The sequence below is a fragment of the Hypanus sabinus genome, chromosome 6 (genome assembly GCF_030144855.1).
Source record: "Hypanus sabinus isolate sHypSab1 chromosome 6, sHypSab1.hap1, whole genome shotgun sequence".
Lineage (NCBI taxonomy): Eukaryota > Metazoa > Chordata > Chondrichthyes > Myliobatiformes > Dasyatidae > Hypanus > Hypanus sabinus.
The window spans coordinates 44,409,831-44,426,799 of NC_082711.1; the positions used below are offsets into that span (position 1 = coordinate 44,409,831).

Sequence of the window (16,969 nt, forward strand, 5' to 3'; positions counted from 1 at the left end):
GTAGGAATGGGCCAGCCAGACCTTTCCATTGAAAGACTCCAGTACAATGCCTGCTGTATCTTGTTTTGTCAAATAAAGAGGCTGCTTCATGCCTACCAGTACTTCTCTACGGTAACCTCATTCATTCAACATCAAAAAGGAACATAAGTCCCAGCACCAACCTCTGTGGCCTCCAGTCTGAACAATAATCTTCAATCATCACTCTCTGCTACCTACCATTGAACCAATTATGGATCCTACTTGTATCCCATGTGATCTAACCTTCCAGACTAGCCTGCTGCATGAGACTTTGTCAAAGTCCGTGCTGAAGTCCATATAGGCACTGCCCACTGTGCTATCATCTACTATTTGTTTATTTACCTCTTTGAAAAACTATAATGGATAATGGAAAACTATAAAGACACAGTTTACCACATAAAAAGCTGTAATAAAAGCTGTACCCAAAATTAGTCCTTGCCTATCCAAGTGTTGATAAATCTTTCCCCTCAGAATCCCAACCAGCAACTTGCCCACTAATGTCAGATTCACTAGCCTCTTTTCTTTGTTACCCTGCCTAAATAACAGTACAACATTAGCCATCCACCCCCCTGCAGTTTTCCAGAATTTCACCTGCGACTAAGTATCTCTGCAAGTGCATCCACATTTTTTCCGTAGCATCCTGTAAGGTCCAAGAATGTATTTGGTCAGGCCCTAGGAATTTATCCATCTTAATACATTTTTGGGCAGCCAATATTTCCTCCCTGGTAATTTATTTCTCTCATTTATTTGGCAATCATTGTTTTCTCCACAAAAAATCTGATGAGAAATAATTCATTAAAAATCTCATCCATCTCCTGTGGCTCCATACATGGACAGCCTTACTGATCTGGAAGGGGAGCTATTCCCTTCCTAGCCACCCTCTCACTCTTAGCCAGTAGCTGGGCCTGGGACTTGACAAACAGTTCCTCATCTTTCTTCTGATCACCTTGTAATCTTCCAGCCTCAATATTAATTTCCCCAACCTCAGAAAACCCACTTGCTCTGTCTGTTTCAGAAATGACCATTTTTGTTGCAAGCCGTCTCTTGTGACATTAGTTCAGTGTTTCTCTCATGATTAGTTCACCGTTACTGAGCATGTCCCACAGCCCCACTCTCTGCAGCATATTACAATTCTTTGTAACATCGACTTCTAATTGTCTCATTAACCAATCTGACCAAAACATCCATACAGTTTATCCTCTTGGCAACCCTGACCTCAGTCTATCACAGATGTTTATTTTATCCCATCCCTGCAGTTTACTACTAACTTGTTTTCTCTCTTTTTCAAATCTGATAAAGAATCTTCAACTTGAAGTGTTTGCTCTGTCATCCCACAGATGCCTGACCTGCAAAAGTGTTTGCATCTCTTTTTCTGTTTTTACTATTGGAGTAGAGAAAAGATATGACTTCAAATACTGTCTACCATTACCAAGTAGTTGTTCAGGGGTTGTACAGCATGTTAGGTTAATCTTGGGAAAGCATCCTTTAAAAACTTGTATTATTTTTAAATTAATGATAAAGCAGTGAGTGTTTTAAGGTCACTTATAAGATATTAATAGTTAGATCAAAAATGCCTGATTCTAAAATTCTCAACTAAATTATTTTAGTAAACACCAAAAAGCATCAGTCATAAATTCTTTCATTTTACCTTTATTATGTTGTTGTTTGGTACGTTAGAACTATGGAGTTTATGCTTCATATATACATTACTTCAAAATACCAAATGTTTTTTATTCGTGGATCTCATAAGGAATTCAAATTGACAATACCACTGTGACCACAAAAAAAGTTATGCACCATTATTATGGTTGTATAATTCTTTAAGACGCAAAACCAAGGTGCCAATGCGCCATCAGTGGTGACAGGGTGTTATTACAGCAAAACAACCTTTAAATGTGTAGCTTTAAAATTTATACTTACCACATGCCATTACTTCCAAGTTCCACTCTCCTCATAGTATATGAATTTACAACAGGAAGTCATTGCAAAATCATGACAATGAGAATTAAGTTTTTGTTTGTAGAAAGATACTCTGGCTGAGAATTTAAAATGCATATGGAAAGGATGGGAGATAAACTATGTGATAAAATAGATAACAGAAAGCAAGAGGAGCACGTGAAAATGGGCAGTTGCCCAGATTATACTGAGAAGGCTGGAAAAACACTTCTGCTCCTTCTACCCAGAAAAATAATTCCAAATTCACAATAACACATAAAACAGAAAATGCTGGAAGAACTCAGCCAGTCATACCTCATCTGTAGAAAAAGAAATCAGTAACCAAATTAATTGTTTTCCAAACTTTCACTGTCTCTTCCTGTATTGCCTCAATTTCAAACCTAAAATAGCAACCCATATCTAAGAACTCTGTTGGTTGCATGTTGAAATGTGTTTACCGTATGTTACATACCTTCAAACAGATGACACAAATCCAGTTGTTGTGAATAAGAGCCAATGGGGCTCGCATGCATTGAAGTTGATCCCAGTTATTGTGCAACATTTTCAACTGAGATTTTAAAAGTATGATATTATTAGAGCAAAGTTACTCTTTTAAAGCAGTGTTTGATCTGTCAAGATCTGGAGTGTAAGAGTAAAGCTTCTAAAACAAAAAATAGACCAAACAAAAATGTATTAAGTTATATATTTAAAAACTATTTACAAAGTAGGCAATTTACAAAGAAAAGTTGAAGAAACCTAAAGAAAATATTAAGTATATTACTTTAAAAATCAAGTAGTTCTCTTAAAAATAAATTAACAATAGATATGCCAAAGTTAAGGCATTATTTATGTTTAGACAGATCCTTCAATGGTCTTCAGAAGTTATGCTGAATATTAATGGTTGAGGTTTCATGGGGAAACTAGCAAAATAGGATCAAACAGGAAAAAATATCTTATTCTAATGAATTTCCTCTTGTTTAATTATCAGATTAAATCAACTACCCTTATGCAAAATCTTGCTTATTTACTTATTTGTAGGGTTGTGAATGCTGCAAGTCAACATTCGTTGCCTGTTTTACCTTTACAGTTATTCCCACAATGCTTTTAAGTAAGGAGTTTCAAGATTTCAAGATGATGGAGTAATGATATATTTCTAAGACAAGATGGTATATGGGCTAGGACACAATTGAAAATACATTTGGAAATACATAAGGTGTTACATTTGTTCAGGAACAGTTACTACCCCTCAACCATTGGGTTCTTGAACCAAAGGGATAACTTCACTCTACTTCACTTGCCCCGTGATTGAAATGTTTCCACAGCCTATGGACTCACTTTCAAGGACTTTTCATCTTATGCTTTCAATATATATTGCTTATTCATTATTATTAGTTCTTTCTTTTTGTATTTGCACAGTTTGTTGCCTTCTGCACTCTGGTTGATCACCCAATGAATTGCAGAGTTGTATATGGTGAAACATAGTATATGTACTTTGACAATAAATTTACTTTGAGCTTTGAATTTTGTTCTCCTTGGTGATGAAGGTCACAGGTTTTGGAGGTGTTTTTGGAATAGCCTAGATAAATAACTGCTGTGTGTTATGCAAGTGACAACATACTTATCTGGAATGTTGAGGGGATACCAGCCTCCACTATCTTCTCAATTGCTCTCTAGATTAAACAATTTCCTTAGATCTTTTCTAAACTATTTTGTTTCCTCTTTGAACCTATGCCTCTGATCTTAGACATCCCTTTCATAGGGAAAAGTTTATTACTATCTATGCCTTTCATAATTTTGCATATTTCTCTCAAATCCACACTTAATGTCCCTGTTCCAAAGAAAACCACATAGGTCTATCCAGTCTCTCCACATGACTGAAATGTGAAGAGAATTCCATCACATTTCTCACTTCTGTCTTATTTGGTTGAAAGACTTTGGAACATCAGCAGGTAAATCATTTGCTGTACGATACCTGGAGTCTGAAGTAACCTTATATGCCACAGTTTTTACATGGTTGGTCCAGCTGAGTTTCTCATCAATACTGAGCCCCACAATTTGGAGAAACCATGGGAGAGGAGGTTAGTTCACCAGTAGAGCAAGTAAATAGACAGTGTGTGTGAGGGAGGAAAAGCAGGTGATGGAGAAGGGATGCGCTCAGCCTGAAGATGTAAGGGAGAAGAAAGAAAAGGATAATAAATTTGAATGCATTGTTAGGGATGAAAAGAGAGGAGGGGGTGGAGAGTATCTTAAATGTATCTATTTTAATGCATTGTAAGAAAGGTGGATGAGCTTAAAGCGTGGATTGTTGTAGCTATTAGTGAAACATGGTTGCAGGAAGGGTGTGATTGGCAACTAAATATTCCTGGATTTAGTTGCTTCAGGTGTGATAGAGTAGGAGGGGCCAGAGGAGGAGGTGTTGCATTGCTTGTCCGAGAAAATCTTATGGCAGTGCTTTGGAAGGATAGATTAGAGAGCTCCTCTAGGGAGGCTATTTGGATGGAATTGAGAAATGGGAAGGGTGTAGTAACACTGATAGGAGTGTATTATAGGCCACCTAATGGGGAGCGTGAGTTGGAAGAGCAAATGTGTAAGGAGATAGCAGATATTTGTAGTAAACACAAGGTGGTGATTGTAGGAGATTTTAATTTTCCACACATAGACTGGGAAGCTCATTCTGTAAAAGGGCTGGATGGTTTAGAGTTTGTGAAATGTGTGCAGGATAGTTTTTTGCAACAATACATAGAAGTACCGACTAGAGATGGGGCAGTGTTGGATCTCCTGTTAGGGAATGCGATAGGTCAGCTGACAGATGTATGTGTTGGGGAGCACTTCGGGTCCAGTGATCACAATAGCATTAGCTTCAATATAATTATGGAGAAGGACAGGACAGGACCTAGAGTTGAGATTTTTGATTGGAGAAAGGCTAACTTTGAGGAGATGTGAAGGGATTTAGAGAGAGTGGATTGGGTCAAGTTGTTTTATGGGAAGGATGTAATAGAGAAATGGAGGTCATTTAAGGGTGAAATTATGAGGGTACAGAATCTTTATGTTCCTGTTAGGTTGAAAGGAAAGGTTAAAGGTTTGAAAGCAATATGGTTTTCAAGGGATATTAGAAATTTGGTTCGGAAAAAGAGGGATGTCTACAATAGATATAGGCAGCATGGAGTAAAGGAATTGCTCGAGGAATATAAAGAATGTAAAAGGAATCTTAAGAAAGAGATTAGAAAAGCTAAAAGAAGATACGAGGTTGGTTTGGCAAATAAGGTGAAAGTAAATCCGAAAGGTTTCTACAGTTATATTAAAAGCAAGAGGATAGTGAGGGATAAAATAGGTCCCTTAGAGAATCAGAGTGGTCAGCTATGTGTGGAGCCGAAGGAGGTGGGAGAGATTTTGAACGATTTCTTCTCTTCGGTATTCACTAAGGAGAAGGATATTGAATTGTGTAAGGTGTGGGAAACAAATAAGGAAGTTATGGAACCTATGACAATTAAAGAGATGGAAGTACTGGCGCTTTTAAGAAATTTAAAAGTGGATAAATCTCCGGGTCCTGACAGAATATTCCACAGGACCTTGAGGGAAGTTTGTGTAGAAATAGCAGGAGCTCTGACGGAGATCTTTAAGATGTCATTAGAAACGGGGATTGTGCCGGAGGATTGGCGTATTGCTCATGTGGTTCCATTGTTTAAAAAGGGTTCTAGAAGTAAGCCTAGCCATTATAGACCTGTCAGTTTGACATCAGTGGTGGGTAAATTAATGGAAAGTAGTCTTAGAGATAGTATTAATAATTATCTGGATAGACAGGATCTGATTAGGAGTAGCCAGCATGGATTTGTGCGTGGAAGGTCATGTTTGACAAACCTTATTGAATTTTTTGAAGAAGTTACGAGGAATGTTGATGAGGGTAAGGCAGTGGATGTAGTCTATATGGACTTCAGCAAAGCCTTTGACAAAGTTCCACATGGAAGGTTAGTTAAGAAGGTTCAGTCATTAGGTATTAATGCTGGAGTAATAAAATGGATTCAACAGTGGCTAGATAGGAGATGCCAGAGAGTAGTGGTGGATAATTGTTTATCGGGATGGAGGCCGGTGACTAGCGGGGTGCCTCAGGGATCTGTTTTGGGCCCAATGTTGTTTGTAATATACATAAATGATCTGGATGATGGGGTGGTAAATTGGATTAGTAAGTATGCCGATGATACTAAGGTAGGAAGTGTTGTGGATAATGAGGTGGGTTTTCAAAGCTTGCAGGGAGATTTATGCCGGTTAGAAGAGTGGGCTGAACATTGGCAGATGGAGTTTAATGCTGAGTAGTGTGAGGTTCTACATTTTGGCAGGAATAATCCAAATAGAACATACAGGGTAAATGGTAGGGCATTGAGGAATACAGAGGAACGGAGAGATCTAGGAATAACAGTGCATAGTTCCCTGAAGGTGGAGTCTCATGTAGATAGGGTGGTGAAGAAGGCTTTTGGAACGCTGGCCTTTATAAATCAAAGCATTGAGTACAGAAGTTGGGATGTAATGTTAAAATTGTGCAAGGCCAAATTTAGAATATTGTGCAGTTCTGGTCACCGAATTATAGGAAAGATATCAATAAATTAGAGAGAGTGCAGAGACGATTTACTAGGATGTTACCTGGGTTTCAGCACTTAAGTTACAGAGAAAGGTTGAACAAGTTAGGTCTCTATTCATTGGAGCGTAGAAGGTTGAGGGGGGATTTGATCGAGGTATTTAAAATTTTGAGAGGGATAGATAGAGTTGACGTGAATAAGCTGTTTCCATTGAGAGTAGGGGAGATTCAAACGAGAGGACGTGATTTGAGAGTTAGGGGGCAGAAGTTTAAGGGAAACATGAGGGGGTATTTCTTTACTCAGAGAGTGATAGCTGTGTGGAATGAGCTTCCTGTAGAAGTAGTAGAGGCCAGTTCAGTTGTGTTATTTAAGGTAAAATTGTATAGGTATATGGACAGGAAAGGAGTGGAGGGTTATGGGCTGAGTGCGGGTAGGTGGGACTAGGTGAGATTAAGAGTTCGGCACAGACTAGGAGGGCCGAGATGGCCTGTTTCCGTGCTGTGATTGGTATATGGTTATATGGTTATACGATGATGATATGTTAGCCAGCAATTGTAAAGCCATGGGTAGGTGGTTCAACTTTCTTTTGCTACCAATGATCAATATCTGACATGTTTGATTTTTGTGGTGTGAATGCATTTTGCCATTCAACAGCCTATGCTTGAGAATTATCTCTGCTCTGGAGATTAGTGGGGTGAAATGAAATCAATTAGACAGATTGTGTGTGGGCTAGGAAAGATTAAACTACTTTTTACAGGGAATTCTATTTGTGAATGATTGAGCATATCTCACAGAAGTGGAAAATTTAGTGATGATCTGAGATTTTTGCAATTAATATAAAATTAGTTAAGTTGGACATTTTGACTAGAAACAGGACTTTCTGGAGAAATAGGTTGGCAAGAGTTAATTCTCTAAGCACTGCAATAGAATATCAGTTAAGTTTGCTTTTAAAGTTTGTTTACCTTCTAAGAAAGCAGAATTACAAATGGTTTCCATATGTTACACTCGAGTTTACTACATTCAGTAATAATAATCAAACTCTATGGATGCATAACTTGAAAGCAATTAAAATATTTACTTAAAAATTAAATAACAAATCATTGGATTTAAATAGGTTGGCTTATATATTTATTACCTACTATATATTGGCTGACAATGTGTTTTGGTAGAGATTTAGTTTTCTTTTAGAAGTTGTTAAAAGTCCCTTGAGTGTAATTAGTAGCACTGCATGAGCATCTGATGTATTATTTCATTATGTTAATTCCTCACTCTGGCACTTTTCGGTTGTAGCATCTATTGTCCGTAGGTTTAATCCATGAACTCTTGAAGGTAATTCTTCTGAAAATGTCTCCACTGATGTTGTACAAAAAGAACAAAGAATAGCCATATCACTACAAAGCCCCTTTCCAGGGTAGATTGCCTATGAGCTCCTCTCTAGGAATGAAAGCCATACATTAACTACGTTGCTACTTCTTCACATTGGAAATACTTATCTAATACCACTGCAGTAGTATTTTGCCTTGTTATATTATAATTGCAGCATGTCCTGATTGTTAATATATTCTATGCAAGTTAACAGTGCTCCATTCTAGTAACAGTGAGGTTTTGAATACAGGTGTCTTCCCCCCACCCCAAGGTTCCTATGAAACATTTCTTAAGCCGAAATGGCGTAAAGCAAAGAACCATTAACATATGGGAAAAGTTTTTGTAAAAGCAAAAACAGGTTACTAACATAGGTCTTTTGTAAATGCGAAGTGGTGTAAAGCAAATATTCGTAAAGTGGGGGACACCTGTATATTAAATTAGATGATGGGTTCCATATAAATATAAAAATGAGACCCCTGCATCAACACTTCAAATCACATCTGATGCACATTTTACTTTACTGAGAATTAAAATATAAGTCATATGTCATCATCGTTCGATTTAATTTCTAGTACAGTTCTGTGGCAGTCACTGCATTGAATTATTGCATTGCATATTTCTCATCTGAAGAAACTATTTCCATCTTCCACCAGTTTTGGAGTTAGCATTTTTTGGACAAACATGGTGTATGCATTTTCAATAAAGCTGTGTTCCAATTGAGAAAAGGAATATAATTGCAATGATGCATAATCACTTCCTTGGAGGTTGAACACGTTGTGCCCGTTTTTATATCCATTTCCTGATGAAGTTGTATGAACTCAGAAACTGTATCAAGGATTTAATGTGGGTCTCATTTCCTCTTAAAAATTTACCAATAGAGTGTAGGTCATATGGTTGTGCCATTGGCCTTCATTTTTAATCCTCTGTAAGCAAAGAAAATATTACAATGAAAGTAGTGAATCATGATGAACCAGTTTAATGAAACCAATCATAAAGAATATTAGCAAATAAATATTTAGCATCATCTAGTGATGGTCTTTTATCATTGGTTTTTCAAAGCTATTAAATCACATCTCAGTCATTGAATCATAAAGTTCTATTGCACAAAAATGGGTCTTTTGATCCAAATTGTCCATGCAAAACAATATCTATGCTGATCCTACTTACCTATATTATCCTATATCACTCACTCTTTCTAATGCTACCACATCCTGTAGTGTGGTGACTAGAGCAACGTACAATATTCCAAGTGCATTTTGACCAATATTTTGTACTGAGGGAGTAGCTTTGGCCCCTTATCTGAGAAAGGATGTACTGGCATTGGAAAGGGTCCAGAGGAGGTACATGAGAATGATCCCGGGAATGAAAGGGCTAATGTAGGTGGTGTATTTGATAGTTCTGGGCCTATACTTGCTGAGGTTAGTAGAATGATGGGGGGGGGGGGGGGAGGGAGGGGCAGATCTCATTGAAACCCATCAAATATTGAAAGGCCGAGATAAAATGGATGTGGGGAGGATGTTTCCTAAAGTGGGGGTCTAGTATTAGTCTCAGAATACAAGCATGTCTCTTTAGAATAGAAATGAGGAGGAATTTCTTCAGCTGGAGGGTGGTGAATGTGTGGAATTCATTACCATAGATGGCTGTGGAGGCCAAGTCATTGGGAAATTTCAAGCAGAGGTTAATAAGTTCTTGATTAATGAGGACATCAAAGGTTACAGGAAAAAGGTGGGAGAATGTGCTTGAGAAAGATAATAAATAAGCTATGATAGAATGGCACAGCTGACTCAATGGACCAATTGGCCTAATTTTGCTCCTAGTGTATGTCTTATGATCTTCTTGTTGCAACGAATGTGGCGAACTCAACCGCAGGACACTGGCACGAAGATTTAGTTAGGATGCAGACACGGCCATGAGCATTGAACAGCAAACAGGAAGGAGAGCAGGAAGGCAGGAGACAGGCAGAAATTATCTTGACATGGAGAGATTGGGTTTCACAGGTAAACCTCAGAACTGGAGTAGAACATAGACAACTGATCTTGACACGGAGAAACTGAGTTCCACAGATAAATCTCGGTACTGAAGCAAAACTTAGCATACAGAATCTTAAGGGAAGCATTAATTACCACACTGGCAAAACCAATGATCTGGCAACTAGTGGGTGCAAAGCAAGGGTTCTTATACTGTGGGTCTTGATGAAAACCAGGTGTGTCGTCATCAAAGGGAGGAAAATGGGGAATTAACGGTCGGAACCATGGCACAATCAAAGAGAATTAGGAGAAAATGGGGAATTAACGGTCGGGACTGTGACAATACCCCCTCTCAACAGGAGACTCCAGGCGAACCACCAGGCTTGTCCGGATTGTCTCGATGGAAATCACGGATGAGGGAAGGGTCCAGATTGAAAGAGTGGAGAATCCAGGTGTGTTCCTCAGGACCGTATCCCGCCCAGTCGACCAGGTACTGGAGACCCCTGCCTTGGCAGCACACATCCAGTATCTGCCGGATGGTGTACTCTAGGTAGTTGTTAATGATCTGGGTGGGTGGAGGAGTTCAGCAGATGGGCACAAAGGGCTGACAGATACAGGTTTCAGTTGGGAGACGTGGAACATAGGATGAATGTGCATGGATCTGGGCAGTTTGAGTCTGACCACCAAGGGGTTGATGATGCTCTCAATCTTGAATTGCCTGAGGTAGCGAGGGGCGAGTTTCTTGGATTCATTCTTGAGGGAGATGTCTTTAGAAGAGAGCAAAACCTTCTGACCAGGCCAAAAATTAGGTGCAGGAAACCGATGGTGATCAACAATCCTCCAGTTGCAGTCAGCTGATTGGAGCAGGGCTATGTGTGCATCCTTTCAGACCTTGTGGTACCAGCGGAGTTGGGCCTGAACAGAAGGCACAGCAATATCATCTTCATGGGCAGGAAACAGGGGGCTGGTAACCGAGGGAGCATTCGAAGGGAGACATTCTGGTGGCGGTGCTGACCAAGGAGTTGTGGGCGTATTCTACTCAAATGAGATGTGTGCTCCAGGATGACGGGTTGTTGGCAGTTATGCAGCGCAGTGCTGCTTCGAAATCCTGATTTGCTCATTCTGTTTGACCATTAGTCTGAGGATGGAAGCCAGAAGACAGGTTTACTGAGGCTCCAAGGGCTTGAGAGATGAATTGGGGGCCCCAGTCAAAAACAATGTCAGAGGAATTCCATGAAGGCGGAAGATGTGATGGACAAAGAGGTCGGCTGTTTCACGGGCTGTAGGGAGTTTGGGAAGGGCTATGAAGTGCACAGATTTGGAGAAACAGTCCACCATGGTGAGTACAGCAGTGTTCCTATGTGAAGGGGGTAGTCCAGTAATGAAATCCAGTGCAATATGAGACCAAGAGTGGCCAGGGACAGGTAGGGGTGAAGCAATCCAGCAGGTGGTCGATGGGAGGCTTTTCCATGGGCACACAGAACAGGCAGAGATGAAGGAGCAAGTGTCAATATCTATGGAGGGCCACCTGAAATGTCTCTTCAGAAGGGACAGAGTTCGATCGATTCCAGGATGGCAGGAAAAACGAAAAGTATGCTCCCACTGGAGAACCTGAGACCGAACAGAGTCAGGCACAAAGAGGCGATAGGGGGGTCCGTTGCCTGGGTCAGGTTGAGTCTGTTGGGCCTCTTTGTCTATGGATTGGATCTCCCAGGTGAGGGCAGCCACCAAATAGGATGGTGGAAGGATGGTCTCGGGGTTGGGAAGACTCTCCTCAGAGACGTATTAACGAGAGAGAGCATCGGGCTTCCTGCTCTTGAACCCAGGACGATAGGTGAGTGTGAATCTGAAACAGCCAAAAAATAATGCCCAAAGGTCTTGGCAGGAATTAAGGTATTTGGCAGTTTGGATGTATGCGAGGTTCTTATGGTCCATCCAGATGATTAATGGATGTTCAGCTCTCTCCAGCCAGTGCCTCCACTCCTCCAAAGCAAGTTTGACGGCCGGTAACTCCCAGTTCCCAACATTGTAGTTCCGTTCGGCGGGGGATAGATGACTAGAGAAGAAGGCACAGAGATGGAGCTTTTGGCCTGGGCCGGAGCATTGGGAAAGGACCGCTCCCACCCCAGAGTCGGAGGCGTTGACTTCCACAATGAATTGACAAGAGGGGTCTGGTTGGGCCAGGGTGGGAGCGGAGGTGAAATGCCTCTTCAGCTCTGAGAAGGCTGAGTCCGCTTCAGGAGTCCAGTGGAAGAGGGTTTCAGGAGAGGTGAGTTGAGTAAGGGGTGCTGCCACCCAGCTATAATCCCTGATGAAGCGATGATAGAAGTTTGTGAATCCCAGAAATCGCTGGAGTTGCTTGAGCGTCATGGGTTTTGGCCACTCTGCCTCCACCCGGATCTTTTCGGGATCCACCCTCACTCAACCACTCTCGATGATGTACCCTAAGAAACTGACAGAGGGGACATGGAACTCGCACTTCTCTGCCTTAACGAATAGCTTGTTCTCCAAAAGCCTCTGAAGAACCTGACGGACATGGTGGGTGTGTTCCTGAAGACTGCGGGAAAAGATTAGGATATTGTCCAAATAAACGAAAATGGAACGGTTAGTAAAGTCGCTAAGAACACCATTCACAGGGCTTGGAAGACGGTGGGGGCATTGGTAAGACCGAATGGCATGACCAGATATTTGAAATGACCAAGAGGGGTGTTAAAAGCTGTTTTCCATTCATCTCCCTCTCTCATCCTGATCAGGTAATAGGCAATCCGCAGGTCCAACTTAGAGAAAATTGTGGCTCCGTGAAGGGGCTCGAAAGCAGAGTTGTTAAGGGGCAGTGGATACTTATTCTTTATGGTTATGCTATGGAGGCCACAGTAGTCAATGCAGGGGTGCAGTGAGCCATCTTTCTTCCCCATGAAGAGGAAACCTACGCCTACAGGGGAAGATGAGAATCAGATAATGCTCGCCACGAGGGAGTCATTTAGGCGAGCCTCCATTGCTCTCCTTCCTGGTCGGGACAGGTTATACAGCCAACTGGTGGGTAGAGAAGCTCCGGGGAGAAGGTCATTTGTGTAATCGTAAGGGCGATGTGGAGGCCGGGAAAGAGCCCGTTGTTTGCTAAACACTTCTCCCAGATCGTGATACTCTGCTGGAATCTTGGATAAGTCAGAGGGTTCAGAGGCAGACAAGGTCGCCATGACTTCCACTGGGGGAAGGGCTGATTGTGGACAAGAGGAGTGACGGAACAAACTCCAGCTGACTATCCAGGTGGACCAGTCAATGTGGGAATTATGGCAGCTTAACCAGGGATATCCAAGAACTATAGGAGCTTGAGGAGAGGAAATTAAATTGAATTATACCTGTTCCCAATGGTTCCCGGAGAAAAGGAGAGACAGCGGTGGTGTGCAGTGTGTGACTCAGGCCAGTAGTCTACCATCCAGTGCCTGAGCTTCCAGGGGGCACTCAATGGCACCCGAGAAATTCCTGCCCAGAAAGCTAAGTCTTCAACCAAAATGTTTCCCTCAGTGCTGGAGTCTATGAGTGCTGACAGAGGCAGGGACTGTTGGTTGCAATGTAAAGTAGCTTGAAGCTGCATCCGAGTTCAGGGAACAGAAGAGAATGTGTCTGGCTCACCAGGGTCCCCCTTTCTACTGGTGAGCCTTTCCTTTTTGGCCAAAGGGGTCAGGTATCATGGAAGACTGGCTGCAATATAGACACTCACCCGCTCTCAATCTCTGTAGTCGTTCTATGGGGGAAAGGCAGTTCCATCCCAGCTGCATGGGTTCCTCTCCTGGGGTGGTGGAAACAGCCAGGCTGGGAGCTACTCCAAGAGCAGGAGGAGGAGAGAGGCTTTTTATTGCGGGAGGTGGAAATGAGTGCCGTGGAGTGGCCAAAGGTGGTGGACAACCAGTTCTTTCTCTATGGTGTTCTTGGAGATGAATGTTCACCCTGGTGACTAGGGCGATCTAGGAACCCAGGCTGTCAGTGTCGTCTCTTGCCACCAACTCATCTTTCACCATGTTGTTGAGACCATTAAGATATACCCCTTGGTGTGCCTCATTGTTCCACCCTGAGTCAGCCACTAATGTCGGGAACTCCATGGAATATTTGGCAACACTGCGTGAGCCCTGACTGAGAGTGAGTGGAAGGCTGGCGGTGTCTTTGCCATGGACAGGGTGGTCAAAGATCTTTCTCATTTCCGTGATAAAGGTGGCAAAAGAAGAGCAGATATCTGGTTGGTTATCCCAAACAGCTGTGGCCCACGCTGGCACTTCCCCGCAACAACCCCATGACGTAAGCAATCTTTGACTTATCCGTGGAGTACATGGATGACTGCTGTTCGAACACCAAGGAGCACAGAAGGAGGAAGGCCTGGCACTTCCCCAAATCCCCAGCGTAGTGCTTTGGTTCCGGTACATCAGGCCCTCTTGGCGAGGGTGTTGCTGACGTGTAGGGGGTTGCCACTACCGGCTGTATGGCCTGGTTAGACAGGGTTCCAGAAGTGGATGGGGTAAAATGAGTGGATACACGGTCCAACTGATCACCGGTCTTAGTTACATCAGCAGGCAGGGAACAAAGGTTCTCCATGACCTCCCAGAGGAGTGGGTTGTGCAGACCCAGTAGGGAACCCTGGCTGGCAAGGGCTTGTTGAAGGGTACTCATGTCCGCTGGATCCATAGTGGCCAGATCGTTCTGTTGCAACGAATGAGGCGAACCCAAGCACAGGACACCTGCACGGAGATTTAGTTAGGATGCAGACGTGGACAGGAAGAGAGAAGACAGGCAGAATTTATCTTGACATGGAGAGACTGGGTTTCACCTTGGTACTGAAGCAAAATTTAGGACACACTATCCTAAGTGGCCGGGAGGCGTTAATTACCACACTGACAAAACCAATGATCTGGCAACTAGTGGGTGCAAAGCTAGTGTTCTTATGCTGCAGGTCTTGATGAAAACCAGGTGTGCCGTCATCAAAGGGAATTAGGAGAAAATGGGGAATCAATGGTCAGGACTGTAACACTTCTGGTCTTATGCTGCAACTTAATTTCTGAATTATTCTACCTAATGCTACAGTCAAAGAAGGTAAGCATACTGAATACTTTCTTCACTGCCCTGTCCACCTGAATTGCTATTTTCAGGGAGCTATGAACGTGCGCCTCTAGATCCCTCTGTGGTTCAAGATGCCTGAGGTTCTTGCCATTTACTCTAAAGGTCCTATTAGTTTTTGATGTCACAAAATGCATTGCCTCACACTTGACCGGATAAAATTGCATCTGCCATTTCTCTACCCAACTTTCCAACTTCCAAAAGTTGTATCATTTCACAACATTCTTTGCTATCTGCTACAACAGCAATTTTTAAGCCATCAGCAAACCTAATAATCAGTCCATCAACATTCTCATCCAAGTCACTATACAGTATATGACAGACAATGGTGATTCTGACAGTACAGCACTGGTTACAGACCTCCTGTCAGAGAAAAGCCTTTTCCACCATTCTCTCCCACCTCTCATCTGGCCAATTTTAGATCCATTCTGCCCACAGCATCTTGGATTCCATGTGCCTTAATCTTCTGAACTAGCCTATCATTTGGGACTTTATCAAAAGCCTTGTTAAAGTCTGTGAACCATCATGTATGGCCCAGCCTATATTGATTTTCTTTGTTACCTCCTCAAAAAAAACCCACAAAACCATGTTAACTTCTTGTAATGAAGATAAATTCTATTCTTTAAAAGTAGTTTTTTTAATAATATTCCTACTATTGATGTAAGATTGTCTGTAGTTTCCAGATTTATGCATACTGCCCTTTTTTGAAATAAAGAGACAACATTGGCTATCCTCCAGTCTTCTAATACTTCACCAATGATAAAGAAAGGTGCAAACACAAGGAAATCTGCAGATGCTGGAAGTTCATGCAACACACACTAAATGCTGGTGGAACACAGCAGGCCAGGCAGCATCTATAGGAAGAAACACAGTCGACATTTCAGGCCGAGACCCTTCGTCAGGACTACTGAAGGGTGCAAACCTCTTGTTAGAGCCCCAGCAATTTCCTCCTTTCCTCTCACAGCATCCTGAAATAAACCAAACAGACAATGCCGAGAAATATTGGCAATACTGCATTAATATGGCCAATAGCAATTTCAATTCTTTTAAAGAAAATGGAGGTTTGAAAGGAAACAAGAAGCAGGTACATTGCCAAATTTTTAAGATAATCAATGTCAATATTTGGTGTAACTGATACCAGCTCTGGGATTTTCACACATGCATCAACAAAGGTGAAAATCCCTAAATTGTTGTCAGTGATTTGCTCTGTGGCAGCATGCTTTGATGTAATCCAGGGCTCTTCATGAAGAGTGGGAGAGGAAATTTAGGCTAACTGCCTGAACCTGCAGCTCACATTTTCTGTAACAATCCCCTTGGTATTATGGAAGGCAATAACTGTGATAGAACATAGACTAGCACAGCTATTCTATAATTTAGAAGAGAATATTTCAGTTGCTATAGTTTACGATAATTCTTTAGATTTTTTCATCAATTGTTTTTGAATTTTTAGTCAATTTTTATACATCCTGACAAGTATTTCTTAAATTAATTCTTTAAGTTTAATTCATTTTTAAATTTTTTATGATTTTCTTTCAAAAATATGTGAATGTTTCTGAATGCATCAAAGTGTTTGGAATATTTGACAGTACTGCTAAGGACTGGAGATTTATTTAATCAGTTGTCATTTTATTTTACTCTGTGTAAGTGGTACTTGTTTTGGCCACTCACAGACGGAAACTAAATCCGTTAGTGCTCATTTTCAGGATTGCAATTGCACCCAAATGAGATTTAACTTGAGTTACATTGCATTAACAATCACTTCCCATCAGGAAATTGGCCTGAACACTTCTGTGTACAACCCACCTTAGTACTTCAAATAATTTCCCAGTGTCAGAGGCACACCTCTTAATGTCAGCAATCAAGCAAAGTGCATTACTTTTCTTACTGGTATAAGTTGAAGCTTTTGTGTGCAATCTACAACAATGAAGTATTGGTGGTCAGTGTTGGGACTGCTTTGTTTTACGTTATATGTCAGTGATTTGGATGACAGAATTAGATTGGAGAGAG

At 41.6% G+C, this 16,969-nt stretch overlaps 1 protein-coding gene across 7 annotated transcripts in view; it reads left to right on the top strand.

The window, feature by feature from the left end:
- The window catches only part of odad2 (outer dynein arm docking complex subunit 2), a 204,490-nt gene that overhangs the window by 184,568 nt on the left and 2,953 nt on the right, over positions 1 to 16,969 (top strand). For 5 of the 7 annotated variants that reach the window (XM_059972020.1, XM_059972025.1, XM_059972021.1 and 2 more), the window contains one exon: positions 10,216 to 10,308. The exons of 1 other annotated variant lie outside the window; for it this stretch is intronic. In XM_059972020.1, coding sequence (XP_059828003.1) covers positions 10,216 to 10,308 — 93 coding nt within the window. Of the gene's footprint in view, positions 1 to 10,215; positions 10,347 to 16,969 lie in introns of all 7 variants that reach the window. One more of the 7 variants, XM_059972023.1, reaches the window with a different exon arrangement.